The sequence below is a fragment of the Chlamydomonas reinhardtii genome, chromosome 6 (genome assembly GCF_000002595.2).
Source record: "Chlamydomonas reinhardtii strain CC-503 cw92 mt+ chromosome 6, whole genome shotgun sequence".
Lineage (NCBI taxonomy): Eukaryota > Viridiplantae > Chlorophyta > Chlorophyceae > Chlamydomonadales > Chlamydomonadaceae > Chlamydomonas > Chlamydomonas reinhardtii.
In genome coordinates this window covers 301493-328316 of record NC_057009.1, presented here as the reverse complement: position 1 = coordinate 328316, position 26824 = coordinate 301493, and the positions used below count along the sequence as shown (strand labels likewise).

The following is a 26824-nucleotide window of genomic DNA, read 5'->3' as shown; positions in this document are numbered from 1 at the left end:
TTCCTCTCCACAGCCTTACAGCTGCGTCCTAGCGCCCCTGAACCTGCAATTCGGGCCTGTTACTGCTACCTCACGCTGCTTGTCCTTCCGAGGCGACGGACTCTCAGATGGGCACGCGCATGCAGTAGCGGGGCGGGGCGCCTCGCCCGAATCCACTGCAGTTGATTCCGTACCCGTACCGCAGTGCTACGCCCAATTCACCAACCTGCCTTAACACTGTCCCATCGCGCACCCGTACCGCAGTACTACGCGCAATTCATGATAGTACCGGCCGCACATGCAAACCACATCCGCCACCAGCACCTCACCTCCATACGCCACCTAGCACGCTGACTCATGACAAAGCTGCCTCCCAGCTACCATGCCCCTGACCCAGCGCCGCCGCACTGCCGCCGCACACGCCCGCCCCCAACAGCCCTGGCTGCGCCGCCGCCGCCGCCGCCTGCAGCGCCGCCAGCCGCGGCGCCGCGCGCAGTTCGGGTCCGCCGCCGCTGCTGGCCAGCCCCACCCAGCCCGCGCTGCCGTCCAGCACCACCGGGGCACCCTCCCAGCGCCGCCCCGAGCCGCCCACACCTGCAGGAGCGCCGCCGGAAGCGGCGAAGCGGCACAGAAAGGCCAAAGGGCTTTGGTGTGTCGCACACACAGACGGGGCGGCAGTAGAAGCCCGACACCGCTGTGCCCCACTGTGCATCACAGCTGACAAGCACACGAGCCGACGCACGCAGTTCCCCCCCCACACACACCGCCCAGGTACGCGGCAGCGCGCCATGCGCACCGTGCAGTCGCACCTGGGTGTTTGGCGAGCGCTGCCAGTGGCTGAGGCCGCTTGGGCCCCGCGCGGCCGCCACTGGACCCCGCGCCCGCTCCGCCGTTGGCGTCCGCCACCACGGCCCCTCCACTCCCGCCGCCTCCGCCTCCGCCGCGCCCCGAGCTGGGCAGCCACTGGCGCGCCACCGACACGACCTGGACCCCCGTCACCGCCGCCTTGCCCGGGGCTGAGATGACCTGCCGGTGTGGGCCGGTTGGGGCGGGGAAGGGAGGGAGAAGCGTGGCAGGGTGGGAGGGACTGGCGGCGCTGTGGATGCAGTGCGTTGGTGCATTGGTGTGTGCTGTCCCTGGGGCCCTGATGCCGGCCGCCTCGCGGGCCAGCGCCCCACAAGGACGACCCACCCGCCCGGAGGCCGCACACGCAACGCACACTCGCACGCCCCTACCCACACGCCACGGGACCCCGAATCCCCAATGCTGTTCGCCTGCACGCCCCCACGCCGGCGCCCGCACCACAGGCACACGGCCTCACCTGCACCGGCTGCCGGCTGCGCAGGTCCCACACACGCACGGTGCCGTCCTCCGACCCGGACACCAGTACAGCGTCACAGCCGCCGCCGCCGCCGCCTGACCCGCCGGCGACCCCCGCTGCCGCTGCTGCTCCTGACCCCGCCCCCGTCAGCCGGGCCGGTGCCAGCACCAGACAGGTCACGGACCGGCTGTGCCCCAGGAAGGCGGCCAGCCCACCACCACCACCTCCGTCTGCACCACCACCCCCGCTGGTGCCGGCCGCTGCGCCGTCCCTCGCCGCTGCGCCCTCGGGCCCTCCCGCTCCCGTTCCTGCCGCCGCGGCTGTGGCTGCCGGCTCGGCCGCGGCCAGCAGCGGCACCTGGTAGATGGCGCCGTCGCCGCCCGCCGCGTACAGCCACTGCTCGCCTGGGGGCGGGGGCAGCACGGGGGTGTGGGGGGTGGGGGCAACGACAAGTGCTGTGGGAAGTGCTGAGCGGGGGTGGAGCCGGGTCCAGGGCCGGGTCGGCCGCGGTAGCGAGGGCCATGGTCGAAGGCGCCCAGGGACTCAGCCACTCATGCCGCAACTGGCTGGCAGCGACGCCCTTGATGGCTCGACACACCACACTCCACAGCCCCAGATGGCCTTCTCAGTCTGCACGGTGTCCCGCCACCCCCCTCCACTTCCCCTAAGCTGCCGCACTCCCTCCCGGCACTCTAGGATTGGTGGTGAGCAAGCTCCGTCCTCCTCCTCCTCCTCCTCCTCCTCCTCCTCGCCCCTCACCCCCCCCCTCACCCGCATCCAGCACCAGGTCGTTCACGGCCGCCGGCAGCGCCACCGCCCGCAGCAGCGCGCCGTCGCCCAGCCGCCGCAGCTTGACGGTGCGGTCCGCGCTGCCGCTGGCCACCACCGCCGCCGCCTCGCCCGCGCCCGCCGCCAGCGCCGTGACGGGCAGCGTGTGGTCGGACCAGGCGTGCAGGGGGGTGGGGCGGGCGAAGGCGGGCGAGTGCGGGTCCGCCAGCTGCAGGGGGTCCAGCAGCTCCGCCAGCGGCCACACGTGCACCAGCGTGTCCTCGCCGCCGCTCAGCAGCACACCGCAGCCGCCCACGAACAGGAGCGCAGTGGCAGCCTGCGGGGAGGGGGAGGGAGGAATGCCTAGTTAGGCGAGGGCAGGGTGGACGGGGCAGGGACACACATGGGGATAGCGGGCTGGCTGTGCGAGGGGCCGCCCCCAGCAGGCCCTGCCCAGCCCATTCAGTGCCCCAGACACTCGCCTCCCCCACCACAACCCGCTCTCTCCCACACACCGCAGCACAGCGCACAGCGCACATCCTCCCGTCGCAGGCCCCCCCACTCCCCAAACACCGTGCGGCGGTGCCCTCGCGCGCACCTTGTAGTGCGCCGCCCAGGCCCGCAGCAGGCGGCCCGAGCCCACCTCCCACAGGTACAGGGTGCCGCTGGCGCCGCCCGCAGCCAGGTACGCCCCGTCTGGCGAGCAGGCCAGGCAGGTGAGCGCCTCGGCCGCGAAGGAGCGCTGAAGCACTTGCTCCTGGGGGCGGGGTGGGGTGTGGAAGGCAGGGGGGGAGGGGACGATTAGGAGCGGGGGCGAAGAGGCTGCAGTGGCATCCCACCGGGTCCGACGCTATGAACAGGAGTCCAAGAGGCGTGAATCCCGCATTGCTCACTCTGTGCCAGGACCAGAAGTGCAACGCGTGCTTGTGCGTTTGCGCCGCCACGATGTAGTCGTTTCCGAGCGTGGCAAGCCCGTTCCGGGATGACCCGTTACCTTTATATGCAGATACTTGTGAGCCGGTCACAGGGTCGCTGCATGCAGTGAGAAAACGGCATTTTGCACGCGGAAGGCCAAACGCCGAGGGGTCAAGACAAAGAAACACGCCGGCTGCTCACCACGCAATTATAAGACCATCTGCATTTGCATTTGCTATCAATATCAGAGAGTCTTGCATCCTTCTGGTGCAGCCGTCGCGAGTCGTCAGTAAGAAATGTCAATCCTTGAGCTGGCGGTGCTAGGTGACCACTTAGGTGCAATAAATGTGTCACGGTTGATAGTAAACTTCATCAGCAAGTCAGTATAATCCGACATGTCACTACCCGGGCACTAACCCATCGGGCCCTCGGCCTCACCGAGTCTGCGCCTTCTCCTGCTTCGCCGTCTTGGCCACCTTCTTGGCCTCCTCCCACGGCAGAGCGCTAATGCTGCGCCCGCCGCCTTCTTGGCTGCTGCCGCCGCGATGGGAAACGGAACATCAGCATGCATGTACCTTACCCCGCCTCGCATAATTCCGCCGCGCGCCGCCACTCGTCGCCGCCTGGACTTTGGTCATGTGGACTCGCATTTTGCGCTACTGACGGGTTTCCTCCAGTGCGGCCTGCTAGCTGTGACACACTATACCGACACCGTGCAAGTTCGTCTTCTTAAAACACACTCAGCAACAGGAAAGCCAGCCGGTCCGCTTTGCAGCGGCCGTGGCGCTCCTGCACGCGGGATGGGAGGCGGCGGCGCGTGCCGTCGGGCCGTCGGGCTGGTACATGGCACCCCTGTTACCGTACCGGATGCAGCGAAGTCTACTCAGCAGTTTTTGTGGGGCCTGAGATGGGCGCAGCCAGCGGGGGCTGCGGGGCCGCCCATCATGATTCAGCTGTACCGTGCGCAGGCGGGCACGTTGCTGCAGCTTGGTCCCTAGCTTGCTGCGCTGTCTGCAAAGCGCTTGCAATCTGTGCATAAAAAGGGAAATGCAAGTGGGAACCGCAATAAGGAGGCCTTTGGTGTGTTGCTAATGCGTGTTGGGCCTTCCCTATGAATGCGTGTTCGCGCGCGGCAGGGCGACCATTGAAATGCGTAAATGCGAATAAAAGTAGCCAGTCCCGCCGTGTCGTGCGTGTGGTGCCGACATGGGGGACGGGGACCGACGCCACTATTTCTGGGATTGTATCGTGGCCCGTACGTTGTGGGAGCATGTGGGCGCATGGACATGGGTACGTTGCCTGATTACACCCTCAAAGTATTCGACCGTGCGGCGTTGTGGTTGGTTCAAGTGCCGCCAGCGTTGGGCCACCTGGGACGTAGTGTCAGCCTGGGGGTCGCGGTACTTTAGGGTACTTTGCAATTCTGGGGGCGGTCACAGACATGCGCCACGTGTAGGGTTTCCTCGCGCTGATGGGATGTGGTGCCTGGTGGCCACCCATCCTCGCGCGTGGGACGGGTCATTGTATGCTGCTTGTGGTACCTGACGTAAATGCTGCCCCGCCGCCCCCCGCCCCCGCCCTCCATCGCTGGAGGGCGACTGTGTCGCCCGACCTCTGGCTGGTTGTGCCTTTCTGCATGGTCCTGTGCGGAAGAGTGTTCTGGGTTGGACCCTTTTTTTCCTGGATTTTCAGGGCCTGGCGGCCGCGGCTGCGGCACAGGACCGGCAGCGGCGGAGGCAGCGGCCCTGCGCCCAGCAGTGGCGGCGTGCATGCGTGCAACATAGAGGGCAGGCAAGGCCACGCACGTGGAGGCGAGCGCGGCGCCGCCCGAGAAGCGGTGCCGGCGCGCAGGTTGAGATTGCCGGTGTCTGGTTTGCGGTCTTTGCTGGCGAACATAGCGTGGCACGGCGTGTGACGGGATTCATTACTGATTGGTTTTGTTGCCGGCTGTGCTTGTGCTTGACAGTGGGACGCGGCTGGACACATGGCGGGCGGTGCCTGTATAAACCGAGCCCGGCTTCGGGAAATTTGCTGAATGTGATGCGTCAAGCGTGCAGCGTGATGCATGTGAACAAACGTGTTGTCCCCCCAAGAGGCAATGCTGACTCTGAGCAGCATCCTCCCTGGAGCGATGGACGCCGTTCTCCGCGGCAGGTCGCTATTTGATGCGAGTGAGGGACTGAGGGGTTTGGTATCAGGCAGGGGGAAACGTGTTCAGCACGAGGGGCAGACACCTCCCTTGCTTGCCTGTACCGCAGGGGTGCTCTGCCGCTACCCTCGCTTACGAGCTGGCCACAGCGCACATCCCTTTCATTATGCGGGTGTGCAGCAGAAATTCATCCATGGGCAGGGCCGAAGGTCATCACGACATAATAGGCACGCCCAGGCGCGCCCTATGCCCCCCCCGACCTGCCCCGACCTGCCCCTCTGTGTGCCTGATGCAAGCACGGAAAGCAAATCCTCTGGAGACCGGCTGTGGCACCCCAAAGCTTTAAACACCCACAGTATATAAAACTGCGTTGTACAGCTTCTCTGAAACACAAAGCCAACTCGCGCGACTCAAAAATTGCTTGGCGACTGACTACATTAAACCAAGTCAAACCCCACACGTCCAGGCTCCTGGTAGCTTGTAAGGAATCATCTATTCCATCCTCACAAGACGCGCGTAGTGCTTGGGTTCGGGGCGCATCGTGCGCAGGATCTCGGGTGCTGCTCTCGGAGCCATGCTGCCCCTTTCGTTGCTAAAGACGGCTCAGCGCCATGGGGTGGTGAGTAATATCTGGACTCAGGACCTTGCCACCTGCGCGAGCTGCTGACCATGCGGGCCAACTTCGGTCCTTCTCGCAGCTTGTGGAGTTAAAAAATGGAGAGACGTACAACGGTTATCTCCAGCACTGCGACACATGGATGAACCTGCACCTGTCGGAGGTCATTTGCACGTCCAAGGTGGGTTTGCAGGGCTCCGGACGGCGGCCCCGGGGCAACCAGGCCACCCCGCGCCGCTGTGCGCCACGCCGCTGTGGACCCACAAGCTCCATATGGGCTTGTTACCGGCGGCAGGACCATTCTGGCGGCCTGGAGATCCAATGCAGCATAAGGGCGCCTGCACGCAGGCAGCGGGAGGGGCGGCGGAGAGTTGCGGTCGGAGGCGCAACGCCCGTGTGGAGCTTGCCGTATCCGGCTGAGTTCTATTGATACTGGCACATATGCGCGCGTACACAGGATGGGCAGCGGTTCTTTAAGATGCCCGAGGCCTACATCCGTGGCAACACCATCAAGTACATCAGCGTGCCCGAGGAGGTGAGGCGGGGTGGGTTGTCTTCACCACACCGTAAGCCTGCACTTGTGACGGTGTGCTAAGGGGCCGAGTTAAGGAGGGCAACTTGGGGGGATGATGGGGCGTGGGCTCGTGAACGTGGGCTTGAGGACAGGTGCACGTGTGCGCCGTGCAGTGGTGCCCTGCCGCAGATGGTGGCGCAACCGACTGCCGTATACCCGTGCTTTGCACTGGCCTGCTGTTAACCACCACTTGTATCCCGGCGGGTGTGGCAGGTGGTGGACAAGGTACAGGAGGAGAACTTGAGACGCGACGGTGAGGACCTGGGCAAAGGGGGACACGCTTTACAGGGAAGGGGCCCAAGGGGCAAGCGCTGGGCACTGGGTAGGGCGGGGTGGCGCGGGGCGGGGCGAGGCGGGGCGGGGCGGGGCGGCCCGGCGGGGTGTGGGGCCGGCGTGCCCTCCAGTACAGTCCAGTACAGGGCATGGTTCTCATGGTGCCACGGGGCAGTCTGCCTGCCGGCAGCTCCAGCTGTGGCTGCAGCACTTGTACCGCACCTGCACTGACTCGCCCACCATGTGTCGGTTGCGCTCACCTCAGAGAAGCGGCCCACAGTGGCCGGCCGCGGTCGTGGCGGCCGCAGCTGGTCGGGAGGCCGCGGCGAGGGCGGTGGGGGCCGCGGCGAGGGCGGCGGCCGTGGCCGTGGCGAGGCAGGACGCGGTGAGTTGGTTGTAGGGGTGCGGGCTGGTGCGAACTGCCATGGATCTGGATCAGCCATGTTATGGCATCAGGCACGTCTGGATGCAGCCGTGGCCTGGCGTGCCAGCCTGCGCGCCACCCCAAGGCGTTGGCCCACCTTCCTTTGCGGCAACACCTGCGCTCCCTGGGATTTGGCATGGCTCGTGTGTGTGGATACATGAGGACGCGGTGCTGGTGGTCTGGCTTAGGTGGCATACGCGCACTGCATCAAGAGCTGACCGCCCGGATACGGTGTGGTGCCGCAGGGCGTGGGCGCGGGCGCAGCTGAGCAGCGCGGCAGCGGACTGCTGTCCCGAAGGCCGTGGACGTGGTGGCGGACTCGGGCGGAAGCGAAGCGACTGCGGCGCCGGCGAGCCCGGCGCGGGGGCGGGCGTCAGCACGCGGGGCAGACAATGGAACGTGATTTGTTTGCATGGCTGCTTGCCGGCACCGGATTGTGAATGGTGATTGAGAGCTGAGGTGGTAGTAGCCAGCCTTGCTTGCCGCTATCCATGTGCGGTATGCATGTAAGTGCGGCGTGGGGCGGCCAGCTCCCTAATGATGGGGAGGTCGTGGGGGCGCCGCGGGCCAGCAGGGCATGTCTGGGGTCTGTGGCTCCGCCCACGCGGGCTGACTGGCTTGACTGGATTGTGGGGCCTGGATTGTGGGGAGGCTGTGGGTTGCCCAGCGCTGGCCGAGCAAACTGTACGTCGTTGCGGGGTGTTGTTATCGCACCGCGGTCACCGCTCTGGTGGACGCCCTGGCAAACGTAATGAAGAGCCAGATCGAAGTGTGTGGGCTACGTCTTAGATACAGAGGCATTGCGGCTGGTGCACGAGCGGGCTAGTCACGGCCAGTCACGCACGTAGGGCCGTAGGGGGCAACTTGGATAGTGAAGTTGCCCCTGCAGGTTGGCTTGGCCAGTGTGGGTCCTGGCCTTCTGGGCCCCACCCAAACGGGCATGTGTGTACATGTGCCCGCACAGCAGCGCCAGACAGCGCATTCCCTGTAACCACTCTAAGACGAAGGGCATTACATGAAGCATACAGCTGCATGTTTACGGAATCGGAAAGGCTGGAGACGTAGCAGCAAACGCTGGCGCAGCGATTCTACGACACCCGCGAGGCCGAATGGCTGACGGCACATAGCAGGGTGTTGCGTTGTGTCGCATGCGGGCGGCGGTAGCATGACGGGGCCATCACGGGGCGAGGGGAGGATTGCTGGGCTTCCTCCCGCCTGCCTGCGTCCCCTTGCGCTACGTGTGTAAATGGCATGTAGCAAAGCCTCAGGATGCACCGGCGGCTTGGTCTGACAGGCCTGGCCGCCCCTCACGGCTCCGGCACGACGGGAGCGCATGGACTGCCGCCAGCCCGCCAGTGCCACCAAAGAGGCACAGTGGCCAAGTGGTCAAATTGTCGTTCTGTTGACGGGCCCGGCACCCGTGCATCTGCCCCAAAACTGCCAGGGCGTGCTTTTACACCTCTTGTGACCCTCAGAGCATGCCCGGAGCACGCTGGCTGCGCATGCCGCACTGGGCGCGGGCGCGGATGTGGGCATGCCGACGTGTTCGGCGCGTCCGCATCTCGTTGGGATGCGCACCCCTACTACTCAGGTTGCCCTCTACAGGTCGCCTGTACGTGCCTGGCCGTGACTTGCCCGCTCGTGCACTAGCCACAATGTGGGCATCTGTATCTAAGACGTAGCCCATCACACGCTTCGGTCTGGCTCTTCATTATGTTTGCCAGGGCGTCCACCTGAGCGGTGACCGAGGTGCGATCACATCACCCCGCAACGACGTACAAAGGGGGGGGGGGAACTGTGCGCGTTCAGTGGTAGATGGGAGACAGGACGGACAGTCCATGCAGATACGTTGAAGGGGACAGTTGGGTAGAATTAGGCGATGCGGGCGCCATTAAAGACAGATGAGCCCGTGTAGCCTATTGTGGCCACTAACGGTATTTGCTGCGCGCCACGTGAGTTGGCGCCTGCTCCTTGTGACTAGTTCTTGTGACTAGTTCTTGTGACTGCTCCTTGGAACTGCTCCTTGAGACTGCTCCTTGAGACTGCTCCATGAGACTGCTCCTCGAGGCTGCTCCTTGAGACTGCTCCATGAGACTGCTTCTTGAGACTGCTCCATGAGACTGCTCCATGAGACTGCTCCTTGAGACCGCTCCTTGAGACTGCTCCTTGAGGCGGTGGGTCCGTAGGGAATTGCGACTTAGGCAGTGCTGGCCAGGGGATGGGACCAGGCAATGGCGGATGCAGGCGGTAGCGACTGATAGCAGTGGTGGAGGCAGCTGGCAGCGGGCTTGCTTGCCGCCACATGTGTTGCCGTACGGCGGAGCGCCAGGGCCAGCCCATCGAGGCCGGGGCATGTGTGCACAGGTGTCCGCCCAGCAGGACATACCCTGTAAACAGCCAGACACACGCTGTACTTGAATTGAGTACGGTATGGGTGAAGATGAACGAGAGGTGGGGGCCTGCGCTTCCGCGAAGCAGGGGGACCGACGCCCAACGAGTAGGGATGGCCTGGCTGGCAAGGGCCCAGCGTGCATGAGAGCAAGCTCTGCATGTCATGTCAGGGAGCACATGAGCGTGAGGAGCGACCGGGCACACTGCATACGGTACGTGCCACTATCAGGCCGAGGCGCAAGCACCATACCGTCCATGCTGCACGGCAGCGCACCGCATGGTGCTCGGATGCCAGCACAGCGCTCACATGCATGCATGCAGTAATGGGCCATGCGTGGCGTCTGACGGCTTTTGCATCCACGCATCAGGAGGCTGAACATGTGTAGTGCAGCTCCATAGCCTGAAACCCACAGGCGCCCTGCTTGCGTCGAGAGGAGGGCTGATGCATGGTCGCGCACGATGGTCGCAGTAGATACGTACACATACACGAGCGGTCGCAGCGGGGCACGGTTGGCGGGCTGCTTGCAGCCAGGCTGGGCGGCGGAGTGGCGGACACAGGGGCGGGTGGAGTGGTGGATAACGAGCATTCAGGCGGCCACCCCCGTGCGCCAACACGGTTGAGCGCACCCACACACGCACGCCGCCAGCCATGCGTCCTCGCTTCGTGGGGATGTCTGTTGTGTGTGAGCTGCACCATTGTTTTGACGGAACATTTTTGGAGTGGTCGCATCCGTGCAGGCAGACTGGCAGAGGAGTGCAGCCCTTGCCTGCCCGAGTGCCCTCGCAGGCACTGGCACGCTCGTCGGCACACGCTCACATACAGTACTTCCAAGCGCCACATAACGCAAGCGTCCAAGAAAATAAACGAATACGCCATTCGCATACCTCTGCCATTTCTGTGTTCAGTGGGTCATTTGGGTACGGTCACGAATCAGTGGGGCACCGGTGGCTGTGGAGCACACACACACAGCCGCGGACCGTACGATCCGTCCACACACGGGGTGCTCGCTCTTCCCTACGGCCATCCTTCATAGGCAACCTTTGCAGTGCTCATAATAGTAAACGAAGATGGTACTACTCAACAGTCATACGTCTGATGCGATATGTTAGCGGCGCGGCAGTGGAAAACCGGTCAGAAGCATGCCCAAGAACTGGCACGGTTCAGGGTAGAGGGGCTGCAGTTGCTGCTGCTAAATGGAACAAGGATTGGATTCGCATCCCCTGGCGCTGACGTTTAGCAGCGCAGGTAAGCGGCACCGCACGAATTGATTTGTGGTAGAACCCGTGCGCGCGCCGTCAACACTTCGCTCACGAGCTCGCCACTATACATGCAGCGCTGGAGGGAGAATACTTGGCGTCCGTCGCTCGTCGGCGCTGGCCAGTCCTCGTATTCATTTTCTGTTTCGACGTCTCCTGCTACCTTTTCCGGATAACTGCCAAGCTTATCAAGATATTACTCGATGCAGGCATGTTGGGCGTTTGGGTCGGCGCGGCGTGCTGTGTGAAAGCGGGGTCTGGGCTCGCTCGGGCTTGCAGCCAGTGCAGCAGGTGTCCCGTTTGCAGTTCTTTTGGCAAGTAGCGCATACATCGACACTGTGCGAAGTACGCATCGTAGGCAGACTGCTGCGCAGCGTGTGGCCGAGTTGGTGTGTTGGTGGGCACGCGCAGACGGAGCGGCGGGCTTTCTGGGTTTAGAGTCGCTCCCAGCAGTTGCACCAGCTCACGCGATGAACAGGCAGATACACGGCCCTAACAGGCTCCCGGCCTCCACGCCGTGAGATCCCCCTGAGCCCGCCTCAGGCCGCGCTGTCCCCGCTTCTCCACCCCTGCCCTCACCTCCCCCACTTGCACCCCCCGGCCCCCCTGCCGCCCTTCCCCCCCTCAGAGCCAGCGGGTCTGCTGCGCCGCGCCGCCGACCTGGCCCGCGAGTTCGGTCCGCAGCTGGCCAACATGGCGGTGCTGTACCTGTTCCTGGGGCTGCTTAACAGGCGCAGCAGGAGGCTGGGAGACAAGGCGGCCAGACAGGTGCGGAGGGCGGGATGGGGGCGGGGGTTGCCAAAAGCCAGGTGCGTTGAGCTGGCGGGTGGGCTGGTGGGTGAGCAGGTAGAATGGAATGATGGCAGGGCGGGTGCGTGGTCATGATGGGCGTGACGCATGGCGTGTGCATTCGGCCGCATTCATGTGTATGTGCCCGCATAGACTCCCGCACCCCGCCCTCTGCCTGCCTGCTGCCTGCCTGGCCGGCGCAGGAGGAAGTGCTGCTGTCTGTGTGCATGGCCTTCGCCATCTGCAACCTGCTGGCCTCGCTGTCCGCCGACAACAGCAGCGACTACGTCTGTGAGTGAGGCGGCAGCGGGCAAGGGGGGCGGCAGCACCGGGCGGCAGCGCAGAGGGGTTGTAAGGTTAAAAATCGGGAGCAGGATACCACACGGGGGGGGGGGGGTTAATTTGCCCGAGCCCAAAGAAATATGTTCCGTTAGTCAAGGCATCGAGAGGGGAGGGCCGTGTGGGAAGGAAATGGGTGGGGCGCAAAGAGCGTTGGGCGTTTGTTATCACCAGCCCAAGTAAAGTAGACCTAGGACGCAACGACAAGTTGAAGGGCCTGGGGGAATGGCAGGGAGCGGAGCCTTTGACAGAGGCGAGGCCGGTAGCGGGGCGGAGGCGCCATGCCAGTGCACCCGTGCACCGTGTCGGGCGTGCTGACGTGCCCACGTGCTGAACCCCAGCAGCATCCCCCCACGCCATCAACGCAATCACCCCACACGCCGCCCGCTCCCGCCTCCCTGCCCACGCCTTGGCCCTTCCCGTCCCCCCTTAACCAGTCATGAATGTAACCGCCCCCACCGCACCCCTGCACACGTGCAGACGTGGCTTTCTTCCTGATCTGCACCTCCACCTTCCTCAAGATCCGCTGGTGGGTGGGCACCGCCATCCAGGCCGTGCCCGCCGCGCTCATGCAGTACCTGGTGCTGGGCGGCGGCAGCGGACTGCGCGGGCTGCTGGCGGCCGCCTCCGCACCCCCGGCGTCGGCCGACAGCACCACCGGCAGTAGCACTGCTGATAGCGGCCCCGACAGCGGCACCAGCGCCGGCACCGGCAGTAGCAGCCTGGCGGCACTGCTGCCCCCTGACGCGGCGGTGCACGTGGCGGTGGCGTGGGCGGTGGGCGGGCTGATGGCCTACCTGGCGGACTGGTACCAGCGCCAGATGTTTGCGCACAGCAAGCTGGCGGCGCTAGCGCACAGCAGCGAGATGACGGAGGCGCAGGCGCGCATCGCGGCGCAGAGGGCGCTGGCGGCGGCGCAGGCGCAGGCGGCGCAGCGGGCGCTGAGTGTGGCGCGGGAGAAGGCGGCCAATGAGGCCAAGTCCGAGTTCATGAGGTGGGAGGAGCAGGAGGATGGGGGAAGGGGGGAAGGCGGTGCGGGGCAAAGGCACAGGGGAAGGGGCGGGCGGGCGGCTGTCGACCTCCGCGGGGGCAGGGCGTGAGGAGGAGAGCCGCGGAAGTGCTGTGGGACGCCGTCCTGGAGGTGATGGGCAGCCACCCGATACCCAGTATATTTATACATATATACTTTCTGTTACGGTTTTCGCTCACCACTCACCATGCCCTTCCCGCCGCGCCCGCTATGCCCGCTATGCCCCCTCGCCCCCCGCCCCGCTCAGCCTGATGTGCCACGAGGTGCGCACGCCGCTCAACGGCTGCCTGGCCTCCGCCGAGATGCTGCTGGAGACCCCGCTGGCGGCGGAGCAGCGCGAGCTGGCCGCCACCATCCGCGTCAGCGGCTCCATCCTGCTGTCCACCGTCAGCAACTTCCTGGACTTTTTTAAGCTGGAGGCGGGCAAGGCGCTGGACATTGTGCGCACCGCCACGGACCTGAGGCGCCTGGTGGCGGAGGTGCACTGCATCGTGGAGGCCATGGTGAGAGGGTGTGTGTGTGTGTGGGGGGGGGGGCTCGGGCAGGGGATGGGGAGTGCAGCCGGGAGTTCTGGAGTGGGTGGGTACCGGGGCTACGGGCAAGGGGGGGGGGGGTGGCGCTACGCGACCCTAACCCGGGCGCATTGTGCAATACCGAACCTTGCTCGCGGCATTTTGTCATGGGTTGGACCAGCAGTCCTCTTAGGGGCTCCTGGACGTACGTATGTGCACCCACCCTCCCAAATGCACACACGCACGCGCGCACACGCCAACGCGCAGGTGGGTCGTGGCGGCGAGGTGGCCCTGCTGGAGCCGCACCTGGACGGCCCACTGGCGGCGGGCGGGCGGCCCGTGTACTGCGACGCGGACCGGGTGCGCGGCATCCTGCTCAACCTGTACACCAACGCCGCCAAGTTCACCAAGGCAGGACACATACAGCTGCGGGTGCGCGAGGTGCCGCCCGGCTACGCGCCCGAGCCGGCGCCCGGCTACAGCGCCATTGTGGTCGCGCCGCCCACCTACAACCACCACCACTTGGGCGGCGGGGCAGGCGGCGGCGGCGGCGGCACCAGTGGCAGTGGCGGCCTGGGCGCGGCGGGCGGACGAGGCGGGCGAGGAGGTGGCGGTGGTGGTGGTGGTGTTGGTGAGGGGCGGGGCAGCACTCAGGGGCAGTACACGCCGCGTGCCGCCGCCGGGCCGGGCGCCTACCTGAACCCCTTCTCCTCACAGCCGCAGCCCCAGCCCCAGCCGCACCAGCTGGCTCCCTCCGCCGCCTCCACGCCTCAGCCTCACCCCACGCCCGCCTCCTCCTCCGACAACAACCTGCTGATGAGGGAGCTGGCGGGGCTGGGGCCGGCGCCCTCGCACCTGCGGCCGCAGCCCCAGGCGCAGCCCCAGGCGCTGCCGGAGACAGAGGCTCCGGCCGGCGAGGTCCAGCAGCCCACAGCCGCCCCGGCCTGCAGCGGCGCCGCACCCAGCGCCCCGCCACAGCAGCAACAGCAGCAGCAGCAGCAGCAGGCGGGTGCCGGCAAGGACGACGGCCGTAAGGACGCGGGCGGCGGCGGCGGTGGCGGTGGTGGTGGGCCCGGCCTGGATGTGGTGCTGGTGTGCGACTCGGACGGCAGCAGCGCCGCCAGCAGCGCGCCGCACTCGGGGCCGCGGGAGGGAGGGCTGGGGCTGGGACTCAGCGGTGCGGCGGAGGCGGCCTTGGGCGCGGCGCAGCAGCTCACGGCGGGGCCAGTGCCGGGCCTGGGTGGCGCGACTGGCGCGGAGCCAGACTGCACCTCCCAGGGTCAGGACACGACCCACGGGCCGGGCGGCGCCGCAGGTGGCACTGCCACTGCCACTGCCACCGCCTCAGCTCAAGAGGGGGCGGGGTCGGAGGCAGGCGCTGTGCCGGTGGGCGGCAGTGCTCCTTCGACGGCGTCTAGCTTGGAGACGGGGCCGGGGCGGCCGGACAGCGCCCGGCCCACTCACCCGCCTGCGGCCGCACCGCAGCAGCCAGCCGCCCAGCACGGCGGTGCGGGGGCCGCGGCGGCCGCTCACTCGGGCGCTCACTCGGGCGCTGCCGCGGGCCAGGCTGGCTCGGGCGCGGGGGGTCCGGGTGGTGACATGGAGCTGATGGAGTCGGAGCCGCGCTGGCTGCTGTTCGAGGTGGCGGACACAGGTGCGGCCAGCGGCGCGGCGCACGGGGCGGCGCGGGGGCGGGTAGACCTGCGGCCTGGGTGTCCTGGTCATGGCACGTATCGGGCGTTGGAAGTCTTACATTCCCTTCAGGCCCCCCAAAGTCATGTGGCGCATTTGCCCACGTCTGTGGCGCTAGTGCGTCATGACTGCGGCAGTGTCTTGTGTTATCAGGTTGCCTCCTTCCCCATCCCATGCGCACACACGCACACACACACACGCACGCACCGTCGCTTTGCTGCATCGCATACACTGTCATTGCGCAACGTTTTCCTTGTGCTCTTTAACACACGCACGCAGGTGTGGGCATCACGCCCGAGGGCCTCAAGGCGCTGTTCCGGGAGTACGTGCAGGGCACCGAGGACGAGATGCGCAAGCCGCGGAGCAAGGGCGGCACCGGGCTGGGACTGTCCATCTGCAGCAAGCAGGTGGGCGTGCTGGGCGGCCGCATTGGAGCCTACTCAGCCGCCGGCCGCGGCTCCGTGTTCTGGTTCACCATACCGCTCATAGCAGCCGCCGTGCCGCCGCCGCCGCCGCCGCCGCCACCGCCAGCGGCTGCGGCACCGGTTTCGGAGTCGGAGGCCGCGGCGGACGCAGACGCAGCGACGATGGCGGTGGCAAGGGCAGCAGCTGCAGCGGTGGCGGACGGAGGCGCGGTGCACAGCCCCTCTGACACCGAGGCGGGTGCCACTGCGGGCTGCGGGGAACCGCAACAGCAGCAACAGCCATGCTGCACCACACCTGACGGAGGGTTGGGTGGCGACGGGCCACAGCCGGGGTCGCAACTGGCAGTTGCTCGTGAGTCCCAGGGCGGCGCCGCTGGCGCGTCGCCGCCGGCGGCCTCATCGCGGCCGCACCCGCCTGGCGGCTGCGTGCAGGAGCTCGCGGCGGCCTCGTGGCAAGGGGGCGCGCCGCCGCTGCCGTCCGTGCTGGCCGCCGCACGGGGCTCGTGCAGCTGCGCCGCGGATGACGCGGCTGGGACATCAGCCCATGCCGCCGCGACCACTTGTGACGCTGGTCTGGACGGCGGCGTAGGTGGCGGCGAGCGGGGACTGGTGTCAGCGCGCGCGTCGGCGGCGGCGGGCGGCGGCGGTCCGCTGCTGCCAGCTGCATCGGCGCACGCCAGCAGCAGCGGGCGGGCTGCGGGCGGGCGGGCGGACGAGGAGGGGCCGCCGGATGTGGGCTCGCTGCTGCGTTCGGAGCTGGGGCTGGAGGCGGGGCCGGGGCACGCCGCGCCGCCCTGTGCGGGCGCACGGGTGGGTGCCGGCGGCGGCGACGTCAGGGCGGGCTGCTCGCCGAGCCCGGCTGTGGCCCCGGGGCTGGCGTCAGCGCGCACGTCCACTGCCGCCGCCATGCAGCCGGCCTCGCCCGCGGCCGGGTCCGACACCCCGTCATCCACCGCGGCGGCTGCGGCCGGGGCCACCGCTGCGCCCGCGACATGGCCGGGCGCAGGGCCCGGGGGCGGTGTAAGGCCAGAGGGCAGCACTGGCGCGCCCCAGCCTGGCACAGCGCTGCCATTCACGCCCATGCCCGCGTCCTCCTGCTCCGGCCCCGGCCCGTCCGGCTCCTCGGCGGCGGTGGTGACGTCCATGTCGGCGCTGCTGGCGGCGGGGCAGCTGGGCTCCGCGCCGCACCCCGCGCACATGTCCGTGCTCCGGGGCGGCGGCAGCACCGCCGGGCTCAGCCCCAGCATCAGCAATGGCGGCGTCTCGGTGTCCGGGGCTGCTGGCGCCGGCGGGGCGGGCGGGCCGGGCAGCTCGGCCGGGGCTGCTGGCGGCTCGGGTGGCGGCGGCGAGGCTGGCGGCGCGCTGAGCGGTCGGCGTGTGCTGCTGGTGGAGGACAACCTCATCAACCAGACGGTGGCGCGCAAGGTGGGGCAGGGGCGGGGCAGGCGGGACGGCGTGCGGGAGCGGGGAGGGTGAGGGTGTGTGTGGCCGCTCGCTGGGAGGGGGGGGGCGCTGGTTGGGGGTTACTGGCTGAGACAGCACGGCTGCAAGGGTGTGGGTGGTCCGGAAATCGTCCGTGGCTTTCGGACCCTGCGCATGCTAGCGTTCCCTCTCCCGAGCCCTCACCTGTCTGACCTGCCCTCCCCACCCACTCGCCCACACGCAGATGCTTGCCAGCCTGGGTCTGCGCTGTGAGGTGGCCAGCAACGGCCTGGAGGCGGTGCAGGCCGTGGAGAAGGTGCTGGCAGCTGGCTCCGCCGCCTCCGCCGCCTCCGCCGCCTCCCCAGCCGCCGCGCCCATGTTTGACATGGTGCTGATGGACATGGCCATGCCGGTCATGGGCGGCGTGGACGCCACTCGCGCCATACGGCGGCTGGGCTGCGCCGTGCCCATACTGGCCATGACCGCCAACGCCAGCGACAGGGACCGGGACGCCTGCTTCGAGGCGGGCATGGACGGATTCCTCACCAAGCCCATCCTGCGGGCCGCGCTGGCGGAGGCGCTGGTCAACGTGCTCGAGGGGGCGGCTGCGACAGCGGCGGCGACGGCGGCGGCGGCGGCGGGGGGAGCGGTAGACAGCGGCGCAGCGAAGAGATGAGGCACAACTGGGTTTTACTCTTGCGCTCGTGTTTTGTTGTTGGGCTTGCATCGCAGGAGGCTGCGGCTATGCCAAGGCTTTTCCTTGGTGTTGGAGCCGAGAGAATGCTCAACTTGCTGTTAGTGGGAATGAGGTGCAATTCGTGAGCTGTCCTTGTCTATACGTGCTTGTGTTGTGGGCTTAGTCAACGGGGAGTGTTGTGGAATGTTTGCAAGGGCTGGCTGGGCTCGGCCGTCGCATGCGGATGTATGCTTGCGTGTGGAGTGGCAGGGCCTGGAGAGTGTGTGTCTGTGTATGCGTGAACGCGTCAGCCCAGTGCCCACCGACCAGCAGTGGTGGCGGCGTGACGTGAGAGGTGGGGAAGGATTTGGGGCCCCTATAATGCTGCATGGGCTTCTGCACTCCTTCGCGTCCCTGTGAGCGCTGTCGGACCGATGAGCGACGTGATGGAACATGGCAAGGGGCAGGAAAGCGTAGTCCCGATGTGTGTGGCTCCCACCCGCACGCTGCCTAGTTGGCAGTGAGTCTTGCTGCCTGGCCTCGGCAAGGTCAACCTGGATAAGGGCCCGACGTTGAGTTGGCGGGGGGCCATCGCGATGTCATAAATTGTAACACCTGCAACGCTTCAAGGCGTACACTCTGCGGGCTGCGGTTCAGGTTCACGTGACCCAAGCGGTTCACGGATCTTGAGGCGTGAACCCTCTTTTGCCGTCCAGCAATGTCTGTCGACGAGGGGAGGCCGCTTCGGCGGCCGATAGCCCCCGTACACCCCGCCACCTGACCCCAAGTTGGTCGCCAACGCACTGGGCTCCGTGCGGGTGGGGCGCGGCGCCTGGACTGCGGGGGGCACGAGGGCCCCGCTAACCCCGAGACCATGAGAACTTGAAAAGGTCGCGGATGCTATATTTGCACCAGACTTCAAGTGGCTTCGTGTTCAATCTGATGGCTATCGCGCGCCAACAGCCAGTTATACCGTTATATATTGCCTGAGTGCCTGTCAGCACGCCCAGACCAGCCGCAGCCGGGGCCCTGTACTGCACTGCCTACCGCCCCCCCCCTATGTACAGCCCGCCCTGCCCCACGACTCCATACACCCTGACAACGTCCGCTGGCACCATCATGCCCGTGGGTCCAGCGTACCGCTATTGCAGCGGCTCTAGCCAGCCAGAGCCTGGGCCAGACCTGTCCTTGGCACATGTCAGCTAGGGCGCCTGAGGCGCTGCCGGTAACCATGGCCACCACCGCCACCGACGCCCAGCTACAAGCACCACCGCTTGCATACTGTCGCACACGCCCAAGGTCGCTGCGCACGTGGCACACCATTCTGCAACACCACTCCTTCACGAGCCAGCTGCGCGGCACCCCTTATTGCTGCTGCGGCGGCGGCCCCCAGTCGCTCCTCCTACTCCTGCTGCGCCCCCCTCCCGGCCCCCGGCCCCGCCACTGCCTACAGCTTGATGGGCATGGGCATGCCCTGCTCGTCGCGCATTCCGCCCATGTCGTCCGGCGCCTCGCCGCCCTCCGCCTTCTCGCGCTCGGCGTTGATGGCGGACGCCACCTCCGTCAGCACGATGTCGGGGTCCCAGGGGTCCTCCGCCTCAGCCACCTGCACACGCAGGCCACAGCCCCCGCAGAACGGGTGTGAGGACGGCGGGCGCACGGGACGCGAGGCGCACGGGAGCCACGGCTCATTGCCACCGGTTGAGCTGGTTGGCTGCGTGATAGACAGCCCGGGTGCCAGGCGCGACCGGCGCGGAGGTCTCTGTCATGCCTGAGCTCGCACTCACCCTGCGCCCACTGTCCCTGCCCCTGCTGCCCCTTCCTCACCCCCGCGCCCCCTCCCCTCGCCTCCTACCTGCTCTGAGGAGCACAGCACCGCTGTGAGCAGCGACAGGTCGATGTCGCGGTCGTCCATGGCGGGCAGCTTGTAGTGCATGTCCTCCTCCAGCTCCTCCATGCCCTGCACCTTGTTGGTGCGCACCTTGGGAGCCTCAGCAACCTGCGCGTGCATGTGCATGTGCGTATGGACGTGTTCGTGTTAGTGCTTGCCACCCCAAGATAGCCTAGGGGGAACAGGGCAGGAGTGCGGCAGCTGAGTGCGGCCATGTGTGTCACAGCGTTCGGAGGCGGGCCAAGCGCACGCTGATTCAGCTATGCAGGTGCAAGCCTCTACACCGATCCAGGCTCCCGACAGGCTCATTCCTGCCCCCACGTCCGCCCACATTAAGCATGCCAGTCACACCTCGTGCAGTGCGCCCAAGCAGCCAGCCCCCATAACCGCTTGCCCACTGCTCGCTAATGCCGCCAGCTGTACTCTCGCCTTCCTCCCCCTCCTCCCCACGCACAATGTTGGACAGGTCCTCGCGCCCCTCCTCCTCCAGCTCCGGGATCTCCATGATGCCGTCCACGCCCGCAGTCAGCGTCTCGTACTTGAGGTTCTTGCGGCTGACTTCGTCGTCGCCGCGAGCCAGCTGCTCCTGCTTGCGGCGCGACACGCCCACAAACTTCTTGCTGTCCTCGCCCAAAATCTCCGCGGGCGGGGGCCGCGAGGGCGGCGCACCCCCACGTGAGGGCCGATCGCCGCTGGCGTCACCGGTGCGCTGGCGCGACGGCGCCGGCGCTGGCTCATCATCGCCGGAGGGCGCAAAGTTGGTGGAGGCGACGTGTTTGGGGGGCGCGGAGTCCTCGGCCCCAAAGGCGTTCCCCCGCGGCGAACCGCCTCCACCCCCAAAGCCTGAATCTAGACCGAAGCCACCCTGCACAGTCAATAAGGGGACAGCGTTGTTACGTGAGCTCCTCTCTGTGCTCGCGCACATGGGCAAGCTGCCAACGGCCCTACCTTCTGTGGTTCCGGTGGTGCTGCCGAGTCATCGCCCCATGTGTTAGCGGTACGGGCTGCACGCCGACCAGCTTTAGGCGCGGCCTGCGCGGCATGCCGAGGCAGGCGTTGAATGGTGCGTGCTCTCTGCAGGTGCAAGGCCTGCTAGTGAGTACCTTTGGTGCGTCATCATCCATAGCTGCTTATAAAATACAGCCTCCCTTGATCCAAGCGACGCCTGTGACTCGCTAAAGGCGAGAGGAATTGACTTCGAGGACCGCTGCACGGCTAAGCTTTTGCTGAATGGGGCCAGCCCCCAATGCTAATTGTATTAATGTTTCTCCTCAGGCCACAGCTTGTTAGACCAGTCCGTCGCACGGCCGCGACTCGTTCACCGGCTCAGTGCCGATATGCAGCAGTCTTCATAATAGGCGCTAATCTGAAACGGCTTGTAAGTACGGCATTATCGACTTGGTGTTCATGCGGGGGGTCCACGGCTTCATGCCATGGGTGCGCACATCGTGCCCCCGCCCAGCCCCAGCCGGCCAGCCCCAGTCGCGTTTGTCGGTGACCCCATGTATACCGTACCCTCCCTCAGCGGCACCTTCGCAATGTGATCTAAATCATTGCAACACACCGCCTTCACCTGCTGCTTTCCTGAGATTCACCAGACAGCACGATGTGGGGGGCCCGGCGGGATCCGCAAGGCAAGTGCATACACAAGGCAGCCATGCCCTGTCAGTGCGGCGGCCCTCCGTAGCAACCTACTTGACGGCTGACGGCATGAACCACACACTAAACGAGACCCGAGGCGCAAGCGGCAAGCACATCAAGGAAAAGGACATGTTGTACAGTTGTGTTCATAGTGCGTTAAAACGCCAGCCCGCATAGGGCAGATACCGCCTTGGACATCCGTCAGGTCAGTGCAAGTTGCACGGGTGTGGCAGCATGCCGACAGCGTCATATCAATTTTGGTCATGGTCACCCAACCGGGGCACAATCGGCCGCCCAAAAACATCTTCTCTCGAGCATTTCCCTACCTAAACTGAAGCCAAAATTGATGCGCGGGAGTAGCCATCCCAGCAACGCGGCTGTCACTGCTGCTTGTCACTTTCTGAACACATTACCAGACACTACACGGCACACGACCACACGATAAAAAACGATGCACGACCGCATCCCTCCTGCAAGGCTCCCTACCCAGCCTTCAGTGCAGCTGCTAGCTGCACGCCTCGCCACCAACCAGCAAGTCAACTGGCTATCAGGCTTAAACCCAAGCCTGGACCCCATTAACCCCTACCCCTGTCAGTACCTCTAAACTCCTGACGGCCCATCGCAAGCCTTCTACGTCCAAGTCGCTCCATAGGCCGCTGCTGCAGGTTGCTCGCCTGCTGCTTTAGTCCAGGTCCACGATGCCCAGGTAGGACACCATCAGCTTGAGCTGGTTAATGAAGTCGACGCCCGTTGCGTACTCTGCAAAGGCAACGGAGGGTGCGGGTTAGAGACGCACCATACGGAGACTCAGGGACAGTCTGGTGCAGGTGTGCGGCGTGCACCCAAAGCAGGCGCAACCGCGCTGGTATAGGTGTGCTTGTAGTGTGCTTGCTTGCGTGCACACCATGTTTAGCTGCCCAAAACGAGGCACGCTTTAGTGTGGTGGGGGGCAGGGGCTGGCACAGGAGACCCTGCGCACCACTTCGCCTCACCCTATCCCCACCCACGCTGCCATTTCCCCCCTGTCCCCCGTCCCTTCCATTCGTCTTCACTCGCACACTTACCAGTCAGCATGCCAACAAGCAGGCCAAACATCACCCAGCGCCCGTTGGAAATCTCGTTCTTGGGCGTCCACCCGAAAGCCCTGCGGTCAGGAAGCCAGCGCCTCGTAAGACAACGAACCCACCTTTCTAACAGCTATAAATATGTATCGACTCCTTTGCAACACTTACTGGGTCTTGCCCCTCAACTCCTCAGTCCGGAGGTCGATAAAGTATTGGCGCATCTCCTTGGCACGCTGGCGCTGGTACTCCACGGTCACGGCCCTGAACATGATAATTTGAACATAGTGATTGTCAAGCGCCAGGTTTCGCGGAAGTCCCAAGCAAGACATCGAAAGCGTGGGAGTCCATTCCATGCTCACCCAGTGGACGCAGGCGAAGAAGCGTCGCTGGCGTCGCCAAACAACCGCTTCTGCTCCTGGCCATCACGTTTGAGCTCAGGCTTCTTCAGCAGCTGGTTGTCCGCAGCAGCGTGCACGCGCACAGCCTGTCCACAGTTTAGGACAGGGGCCGCACAAAGGTTATTCAAGCCCCGAGATACGCCAGAAGTGATACGTGTGCACACCTTGCGGCCATGGCGGACCGCAGGCAGGCTCGGCGAGCTCCGGAGTGCAGCAATCGACATCTTTGCACAGGTTTTGCTGAGACAGAGCACAGTCTCTATGTGTGGGTAATTAAGGACTGCTGTGTGTAACTTTAAGTCCCTAGTCACAAAGGTGAATGTTTCGGGGTCGCCCATTTTGAGGAGCCCAGAACGGCTCCATGAGGGCCACTCGTCGAGAACACTGGTCAGGGTTTCCGCGCTGGCCGAGCAGTCCCTCAGCAGGAACCGCAACGTGCACGCATAACATTTTTTTCGTTTGGGCATAGTTATTCTGCGGCCCAGGTCCAGGCGACAGCTCAGTCGCTGTCCGTGTCCGTCGACCTGCCCGAGCCCCCTTCGCCCCTCCTCCCCTCCGTTCGGGGTACATGCAAATTGTGCATTTTACAGCTGTGCGGTCACCTTGCTCCAGAACATATAGAATGCCTCCACCTCCCACACGCCCACTGCCAGCTCAGTGCGACTCCTTGAGACCACAGCGCCCACCCTCTTGAGACCACAGCGCCCACCTCTTGAGACCACAGCACCCACCCTCCTCAATGCTCGGGCTCACGCCCACGTACAAAACCCCGCTCCCCAGATGTCAGGCCCACGGCGCCCGCCCGCCGGCGCACCGCCGCCTGCAGCCCTATTCGAAGTGCCCCCGCTGTGCCTCAACTCCTCAGCCCTCAGCGTCCTCTCTGGCAAGTCGCCTGATCCCAAGCCATCCACCTCCGCCTGCAGCAGTAGGCTGCCGCGCCTGCCTGTCAGTGCCGTACCGCACCTGCAAAACCTGCTGCGTTCCCAGCAGTGCACTCCGCGCGACCCCTCCCACTTCTTCCCTGCCCGCAACCAACGCCGTCCACCTCTTTCCTACCCGCGAGCCACTTCGCCGCCTGCTCCTTGCCCGCTGCCGCCCTGCCACCGCCGGAGCTCCCGCCTCACATTAGCACCAGCCCCACGTCTCCCGGCTGCAGGCTGTGTCCGCCGCCCAGGCGCCAGTTGTAGAGGTAGTAGTGCAGCTGGCCGTCGCCCATGCCGAACTTGAGCTCTTTTAGAAAGGACTCGTTCTGCATCAGGTCCAGCGCGTTGAACACGTCGTAGCCGCGCGCCGCAGCCACCGCCATGGCGTCATTCACCAGCTGCTTGAGCGGCGTGGCGGTGGAGGCGGTGTAGTAGAGGTAGGCGGCCTTGAGCTCGGTGTGCTGGGGGTGGCCCAGGATGGAGGAGGGCAGCGTGTAGAAGGACACCACGTCCGTCAGGCTGCCGGGCGAGTCGGGGTCCTCCACCACCAGCGCGTTGATCACGTTGTCGATGTTCTGGAACCTGGCGCAACAGGAGGAACGGGGCGGGGAGGGAGGGTTGGGGGAGGGGTTGTAATACCAGCCCAAACTAAACTGAACCCAATGCAATAGAGCGAGGAGGAGAGGGGGTGGGGCAGGAGGCGGGGAGGGCAGCACGTGCAATCCTCCTACAGCCCGTGCAACAACTGCCCGATGGATGCGAGCATGCACCCTTCCCGCAGCTTATCCCTCGCTGCTTCGTGCCATCCAGCCCCCCTCCAGCGTTCTCAGCTTTCCAGGCTCGGGGATTGACCCCCGCCTGCTCCGCCTGCAGCCCCGCCACCCACCAGTGCGCCACCTCCTCGGCGTTGAAGTGCTGAGTCAGCTTGTAGCGCCCCAGCTGCGAGTTGAGCAGCTCGGCAATCTGTGCATGTGTGAATGGCGTGTGGCGTGCGGGAGGGGGCGGAGAAGTGGTAGGTGGTGAGGCGCCGGCACGCACACTGACGTACGATACTCGAGCATAGCAGTGCATGCGGGTCGGGGCATTGCACCGCAAGCTGCAGACTTCTCAGATCCCTTCCGTGCCTCACGGCCCCACGCCTTCGCCGCGCCACGAACATCCGCCCCTGCGCCCTGCTCAATGCCCCACCTTGGGCGCGTCCTCGGGCCGCGCTTCCCGCAGCCCGGGTGTGACGGGTATGTCGGGCAGCTTGTAGAGCTTGATGGTGCGGGCCATGGTCATGCGGGGCTGGCGGGCGAGGCGGCCGGGAGGACAGGGCGGCGAGGGAGGACGGGGGAGACGCAAGTTTAGCCGGTTGGTGGGCCTAAGGGCGCTGTCGGGTGATGCGAGCTAATTCCGCGAGGGTAACGAGGAAGAGGCTGCACCAGTGGTACCTTGGCTCCCAAGCTGTCAGTGTGCTGTCGCTGCGCTGGCCAAGTAGCTTGTCAACAACCCAATGGGAAGCCCCCGCCCCCACCCCACAGTGCCGGTGCCAGCAACCCCCTGGCCGCTGCCGCACCCCAGCCCCCCTCACCGCCAGGCGCGAGAAGCCAACATCGATGAGCTTGCGCGGGTTGAGCGAGCGGTGGTAGTAGCGGCAGGTGGCCACGGGCTTGGGCAGCAGCACGCCGGCCGTGTAGGCGGCCTGCCAGATGTCGGTCCGGTTCACTCGCCGGGTGATCTCCTGCAGCCCAGAGGCAAGGGCGGGGGCGCGGCGGGGCGGCAAGGCATCAGCACAGGAAGTAAGGGAGGAGTGAGCAAGGCAATTATCGGGAGTGTAAGTGTCTAAACGCAGATCGAATGGAATGCAAGGCGACAGACCCCCAATGGAGACGCCGGCCAGTGCTGTGCAGGCAGTGCCCTGCCTCGCTGTCTCGCCACACCAGCAGCGGCTAGAAACCCACGGCCCCCACCGCCTCCCCCTCCCCCTCACACACACACGCACGCACACACACACACACACACACACACACACACACACATACCTTGATGAGCACAGGCGCCAGGCGCTTGGACCGCAGCTTCTTGTGCACGCACAGGAAGTTGATCTCCACCATGGGCACCCGGCCGGCGTTGACGCGGATGGATGCGGGTACGGCGCTGATGAAGCCCACCAGCTTGCGGCTGGTCTTGACGCGCACGCCCACAAGCCACTCCAGCTTGTGGCCCGGGCACAGCAGGCACCACTTGAGGAACGCGGCCGAGTAGTTGAACCTGGAGTGTGCAGTGGAGGAGAAGAGTCAGTGGTCCTGCGCAAGCAGCGATGTGCACGGGTCCTTGACACGTGCACAGGACCCCACTCGAGGGAGACCTGCCCTCTCAGCCCGCCCTGGTTGCTTTTCGGTGCCGAAGCCCCCGAAACCCCAGCCCGGCCCTTCTTAGCCCCCCCCCCCGGCCCCCCTCTCCCCCCGCCCCCGCACCTGAACATGGCGTCGTCGTCCTCCACGTAGTTGTTACTCAGCAGCTCATACACCTGCACGTACGTACAGGAGGAGGAGGAGGAGGAGGAGCATGAGGTACGCCCATGGAGGCCATGAGAGGAGCTGGCAGCGGCGGGAGCGACCCGGTTGGTAGTAAACAGTCAGCGCTCGACCCTGGCTTTCACGTCCGCGCCGGCACCAGTGGGGCGCTCCCGGGTCCATCTGCTCCCGCCACATGCACGTCCTCCATCCCTGCTGCGCCGCAGCAACCTCTCGCCCCTCCCCCTGCCCCCACAGCGTAGCGCACGGGGCTGCACGCACCTCGTGGGCCACCGCGTCGTCCGTCAGGTCGCACACGCACCACTCGAAGCTGCACGCAGCAACAGCAACAATGCGGGTCAGTCAGTCGGGTCCCCTCCAGAGCACCTGCAAGGCCCTCCAACGCTTGACCACTTTATGTGGACACTCACCTGTCAGGTAGCGAGTACGGCTCCTGGCGCACATCCTGCACCGTCTTGGGCTTGTCGATTGGCCCGTCTTCCGCCTGCTTGAGCGTGGCAAGACCAGGGGGGGGGGTCGAGGCCGTGCCGGAGACACGGCGTCGGCGTGCACGCAGGGGCCTGTCGACTCACCGGTTCACTGCCCTCCGTGAATTGAGCAACTGGTTGCGTCTCCCAAAACGCGTAACGATCCTTTGCCTGCGCGCCAGGGCAGCGAATGTTGGCTTCTGCGATCGGTCTTTGCGGCGCTCCTGCTGAGCTCTTACTTGTCCTTTAAAGCTGTCCATTTCGTCCTGATTTATCAAGAGGCAATTCAGCGCTTCTTGTGTGACTTCTATTGCGCCATTTACACTCGCAACGCGGGGCTTCTTCTCTGGTGGTGCCAACGTGTGTCTT

At 65.7% G+C, this 26824-nt stretch overlaps 6 protein-coding genes across 6 annotated transcripts; 2 read left to right on the top strand and 4 right to left on the bottom strand.

The window, feature by feature from the left end:
* Window positions 1–3: 3 nt before the first annotated feature.
* CHLRE_06g251350v5 (uncharacterized protein) lies at window positions 4–3342 on the bottom strand. The gene is made up of 7 exons (XM_043062606.1): window positions 3185–3342; window positions 2962–3100; window positions 2667–2825; window positions 2072–2405; window positions 1301–1704; window positions 789–1005; window positions 4–573 (listed from the first exon to the last, which is right to left on the bottom strand). Exons 1-7 carry the CDS (start codon window positions 3241–3243, stop codon window positions 335–337), a joined length of 1551 nt encoding a protein of 516 aa, XP_042923312.1. The 5' UTR covers window positions 3244–3342; the 3' UTR covers window positions 4–334.
* A 2110-nt stretch (window positions 3343–5452) lies between these two features.
* On the top strand, window positions 5453–8022 carry CHLRE_06g251300v5 (uncharacterized protein). The gene is made up of 6 exons (XM_001696364.2): window positions 5453–5751; window positions 5831–5929; window positions 6206–6283; window positions 6536–6575; window positions 6861–6980; window positions 7265–8022. The coding sequence occupies exons 1-6, from the start codon at window positions 5707–5709 to the stop codon at window positions 7285–7287; spliced, it is 405 nt and encodes a 134-aa protein (XP_001696416.1). The 5' UTR covers window positions 5453–5706; the 3' UTR covers window positions 7288–8022.
* Window positions 8023–10482: 2460 nt separating this feature from the next.
* On the top strand, window positions 10483–18428 carry CHLRE_06g251250v5 (uncharacterized protein). The gene is made up of 9 exons (XM_043062605.1): window positions 10483–10656; window positions 10745–10876; window positions 11296–11435; window positions 11660–11747; window positions 12276–12789; window positions 13073–13328; window positions 13605–14991; window positions 15309–16879; window positions 17121–18428. The coding sequence occupies exons 1-9, from the start codon at window positions 10605–10607 to the stop codon at window positions 17550–17552; spliced, it is 4572 nt and encodes a 1523-aa protein (XP_042923311.1). The 5' UTR covers window positions 10483–10604; the 3' UTR covers window positions 17553–18428.
* A 15-nt stretch (window positions 18429–18443) lies between these two features.
* CHLRE_06g251200v5 (uncharacterized protein) lies at window positions 18444–20802 on the bottom strand. The gene is made up of 5 exons (XM_001696601.2): window positions 20547–20802; window positions 20392–20475; window positions 19898–20308; window positions 19408–19551; window positions 18444–19158 (listed from the first exon to the last, which is right to left on the bottom strand). Exons 1-5 carry the CDS (start codon window positions 20565–20567, stop codon window positions 19000–19002), a joined length of 819 nt encoding a protein of 272 aa, XP_001696653.1. The 5' UTR covers window positions 20568–20802; the 3' UTR covers window positions 18444–18999.
* A 403-nt stretch (window positions 20803–21205) lies between these two features.
* Window positions 21206–22972, bottom strand: CHLRE_06g251150v5 (uncharacterized protein). The gene is made up of 5 exons (XM_001696602.2): window positions 22711–22972; window positions 22508–22632; window positions 22317–22409; window positions 22149–22228; window positions 21206–21843 (listed from the first exon to the last, which is right to left on the bottom strand). The coding sequence occupies exons 1-5, from the start codon at window positions 22768–22770 to the stop codon at window positions 21767–21769; spliced, it is 435 nt and encodes a 144-aa protein (XP_001696654.1). The 5' UTR covers window positions 22771–22972; the 3' UTR covers window positions 21206–21766.
* A 146-nt stretch (window positions 22973–23118) lies between these two features.
* Window positions 23119–26822, bottom strand: CHLRE_06g251100v5 (uncharacterized protein). The gene is made up of 10 exons (XM_043062604.1): window positions 26695–26822; window positions 26561–26626; window positions 26399–26472; window positions 26250–26298; window positions 25929–25981; window positions 25494–25722; window positions 25043–25192; window positions 24658–24756; window positions 24356–24432; window positions 23119–24051 (listed from the first exon to the last, which is right to left on the bottom strand). Exons 1-10 carry the CDS (start codon window positions 26713–26715, stop codon window positions 23667–23669), a joined length of 1203 nt encoding a protein of 400 aa, XP_042923310.1. The 5' UTR covers window positions 26716–26822; the 3' UTR covers window positions 23119–23666.
* Window positions 26823–26824: the final 2 nt, after the last annotated feature.

Excerpts from the sequence above, each read along its gene's own strand:
- CHLRE_06g251350v5 (XM_043062606.1), bottom strand. The coding sequence starts at position 3,243 with ATGCAAGACTCTCTGATATTGATAGCAAATGCAAATGCAGATGGTCTT. Across the intron at positions 3,101-3,184 it reads GATGGTCTTATAATTGCGTG|CGACCCTGTGACCGGCTCAC; the intron begins GTGAGCAGCCGG and ends CACTGCATGCAG. Across the intron at positions 2,406-2,666 it reads CCTGGGCGGCGCACTACAAG|GCTGCCACTGCGCTCCTGTT; the intron begins GTGCGCGCGAGG and ends CCCTCCCCGCAG.
- CHLRE_06g251300v5 (XM_001696364.2), top strand. The coding sequence starts at position 5,707 with ATGCTGCCCCTTTCGTTGCTAAAGACGGCTCAGCGCCATGGGGTG. Across the intron at positions 5,752-5,830 it reads CGGCTCAGCGCCATGGGGTG|CTTGTGGAGTTAAAAAATGG; the intron begins GTGAGTAATATC and ends TCCTTCTCGCAG. Across the intron at positions 6,981-7,264 it reads CCGTGGCGAGGCAGGACGCG|GGCGTGGGCGCGGGCGCAGC; the intron begins GTGAGTTGGTTG and ends GTGGTGCCGCAG.
- CHLRE_06g251250v5 (XM_043062605.1), top strand. The coding sequence starts at position 10,605 with ATGGAACAAGGATTGGATTCGCATCCCCTGGCGCTGACGTTTAGCAGC. Across the intron at positions 10,657-10,744 it reads GCTGACGTTTAGCAGCGCAG|CGCTGGAGGGAGAATACTTG; the intron begins GTAAGCGGCACC and ends CTATACATGCAG. Across the intron at positions 16,880-17,120 it reads ACCAGACGGTGGCGCGCAAG|ATGCTTGCCAGCCTGGGTCT; the intron begins GTGGGGCAGGGG and ends GCCCACACGCAG.
- CHLRE_06g251200v5 (XM_001696601.2), bottom strand. The coding sequence starts at position 20,567 with ATGGATGATGACGCACCAAAG. Across the intron at positions 20,309-20,391 it reads CACCACCGGAACCACAGAAG|GGTGGCTTCGGTCTAGATTC; the intron begins GTAGGGCCGTTG and ends TTGACTGTGCAG. Across the intron at positions 19,552-19,897 it reads GCGAGGACCTGTCCAACATT|GTTGCTGAGGCTCCCAAGGT; the intron begins GTGCGTGGGGAG and ends ATGCACGCGCAG.
- CHLRE_06g251150v5 (XM_001696602.2), bottom strand. The coding sequence starts at position 22,770 with ATGTCGATTGCTGCACTCCGGAGCTCGCCGAGCCTGCCTGCGGTCCGC. Across the intron at positions 22,410-22,507 it reads TCTTCGCCTGCGTCCACTGG|GGCCGTGACCGTGGAGTACC; the intron begins GTGAGCATGGAA and ends TATCATGTTCAG. Across the intron at positions 22,229-22,316 it reads GAGTTGAGGGGCAAGACCCA|GGCTTTCGGGTGGACGCCCA; the intron begins GTAAGTGTTGCA and ends TCCTGACCGCAG.
- CHLRE_06g251100v5 (XM_043062604.1), bottom strand. The coding sequence starts at position 26,715 with ATGGACAGCTTTAAAGGACAA. Across the intron at positions 25,982-26,249 it reads ACGACGCGGTGGCCCACGAG|GTGTATGAGCTGCTGAGTAA; the intron begins GTGCGTGCAGCC and ends ACGTACGTGCAG. Across the intron at positions 24,052-24,355 it reads GCCGAGGAGGTGGCGCACTG|GTTCCAGAACATCGACAACG; the intron begins GTGGGTGGCGGG and ends CTGTTGCGCCAG.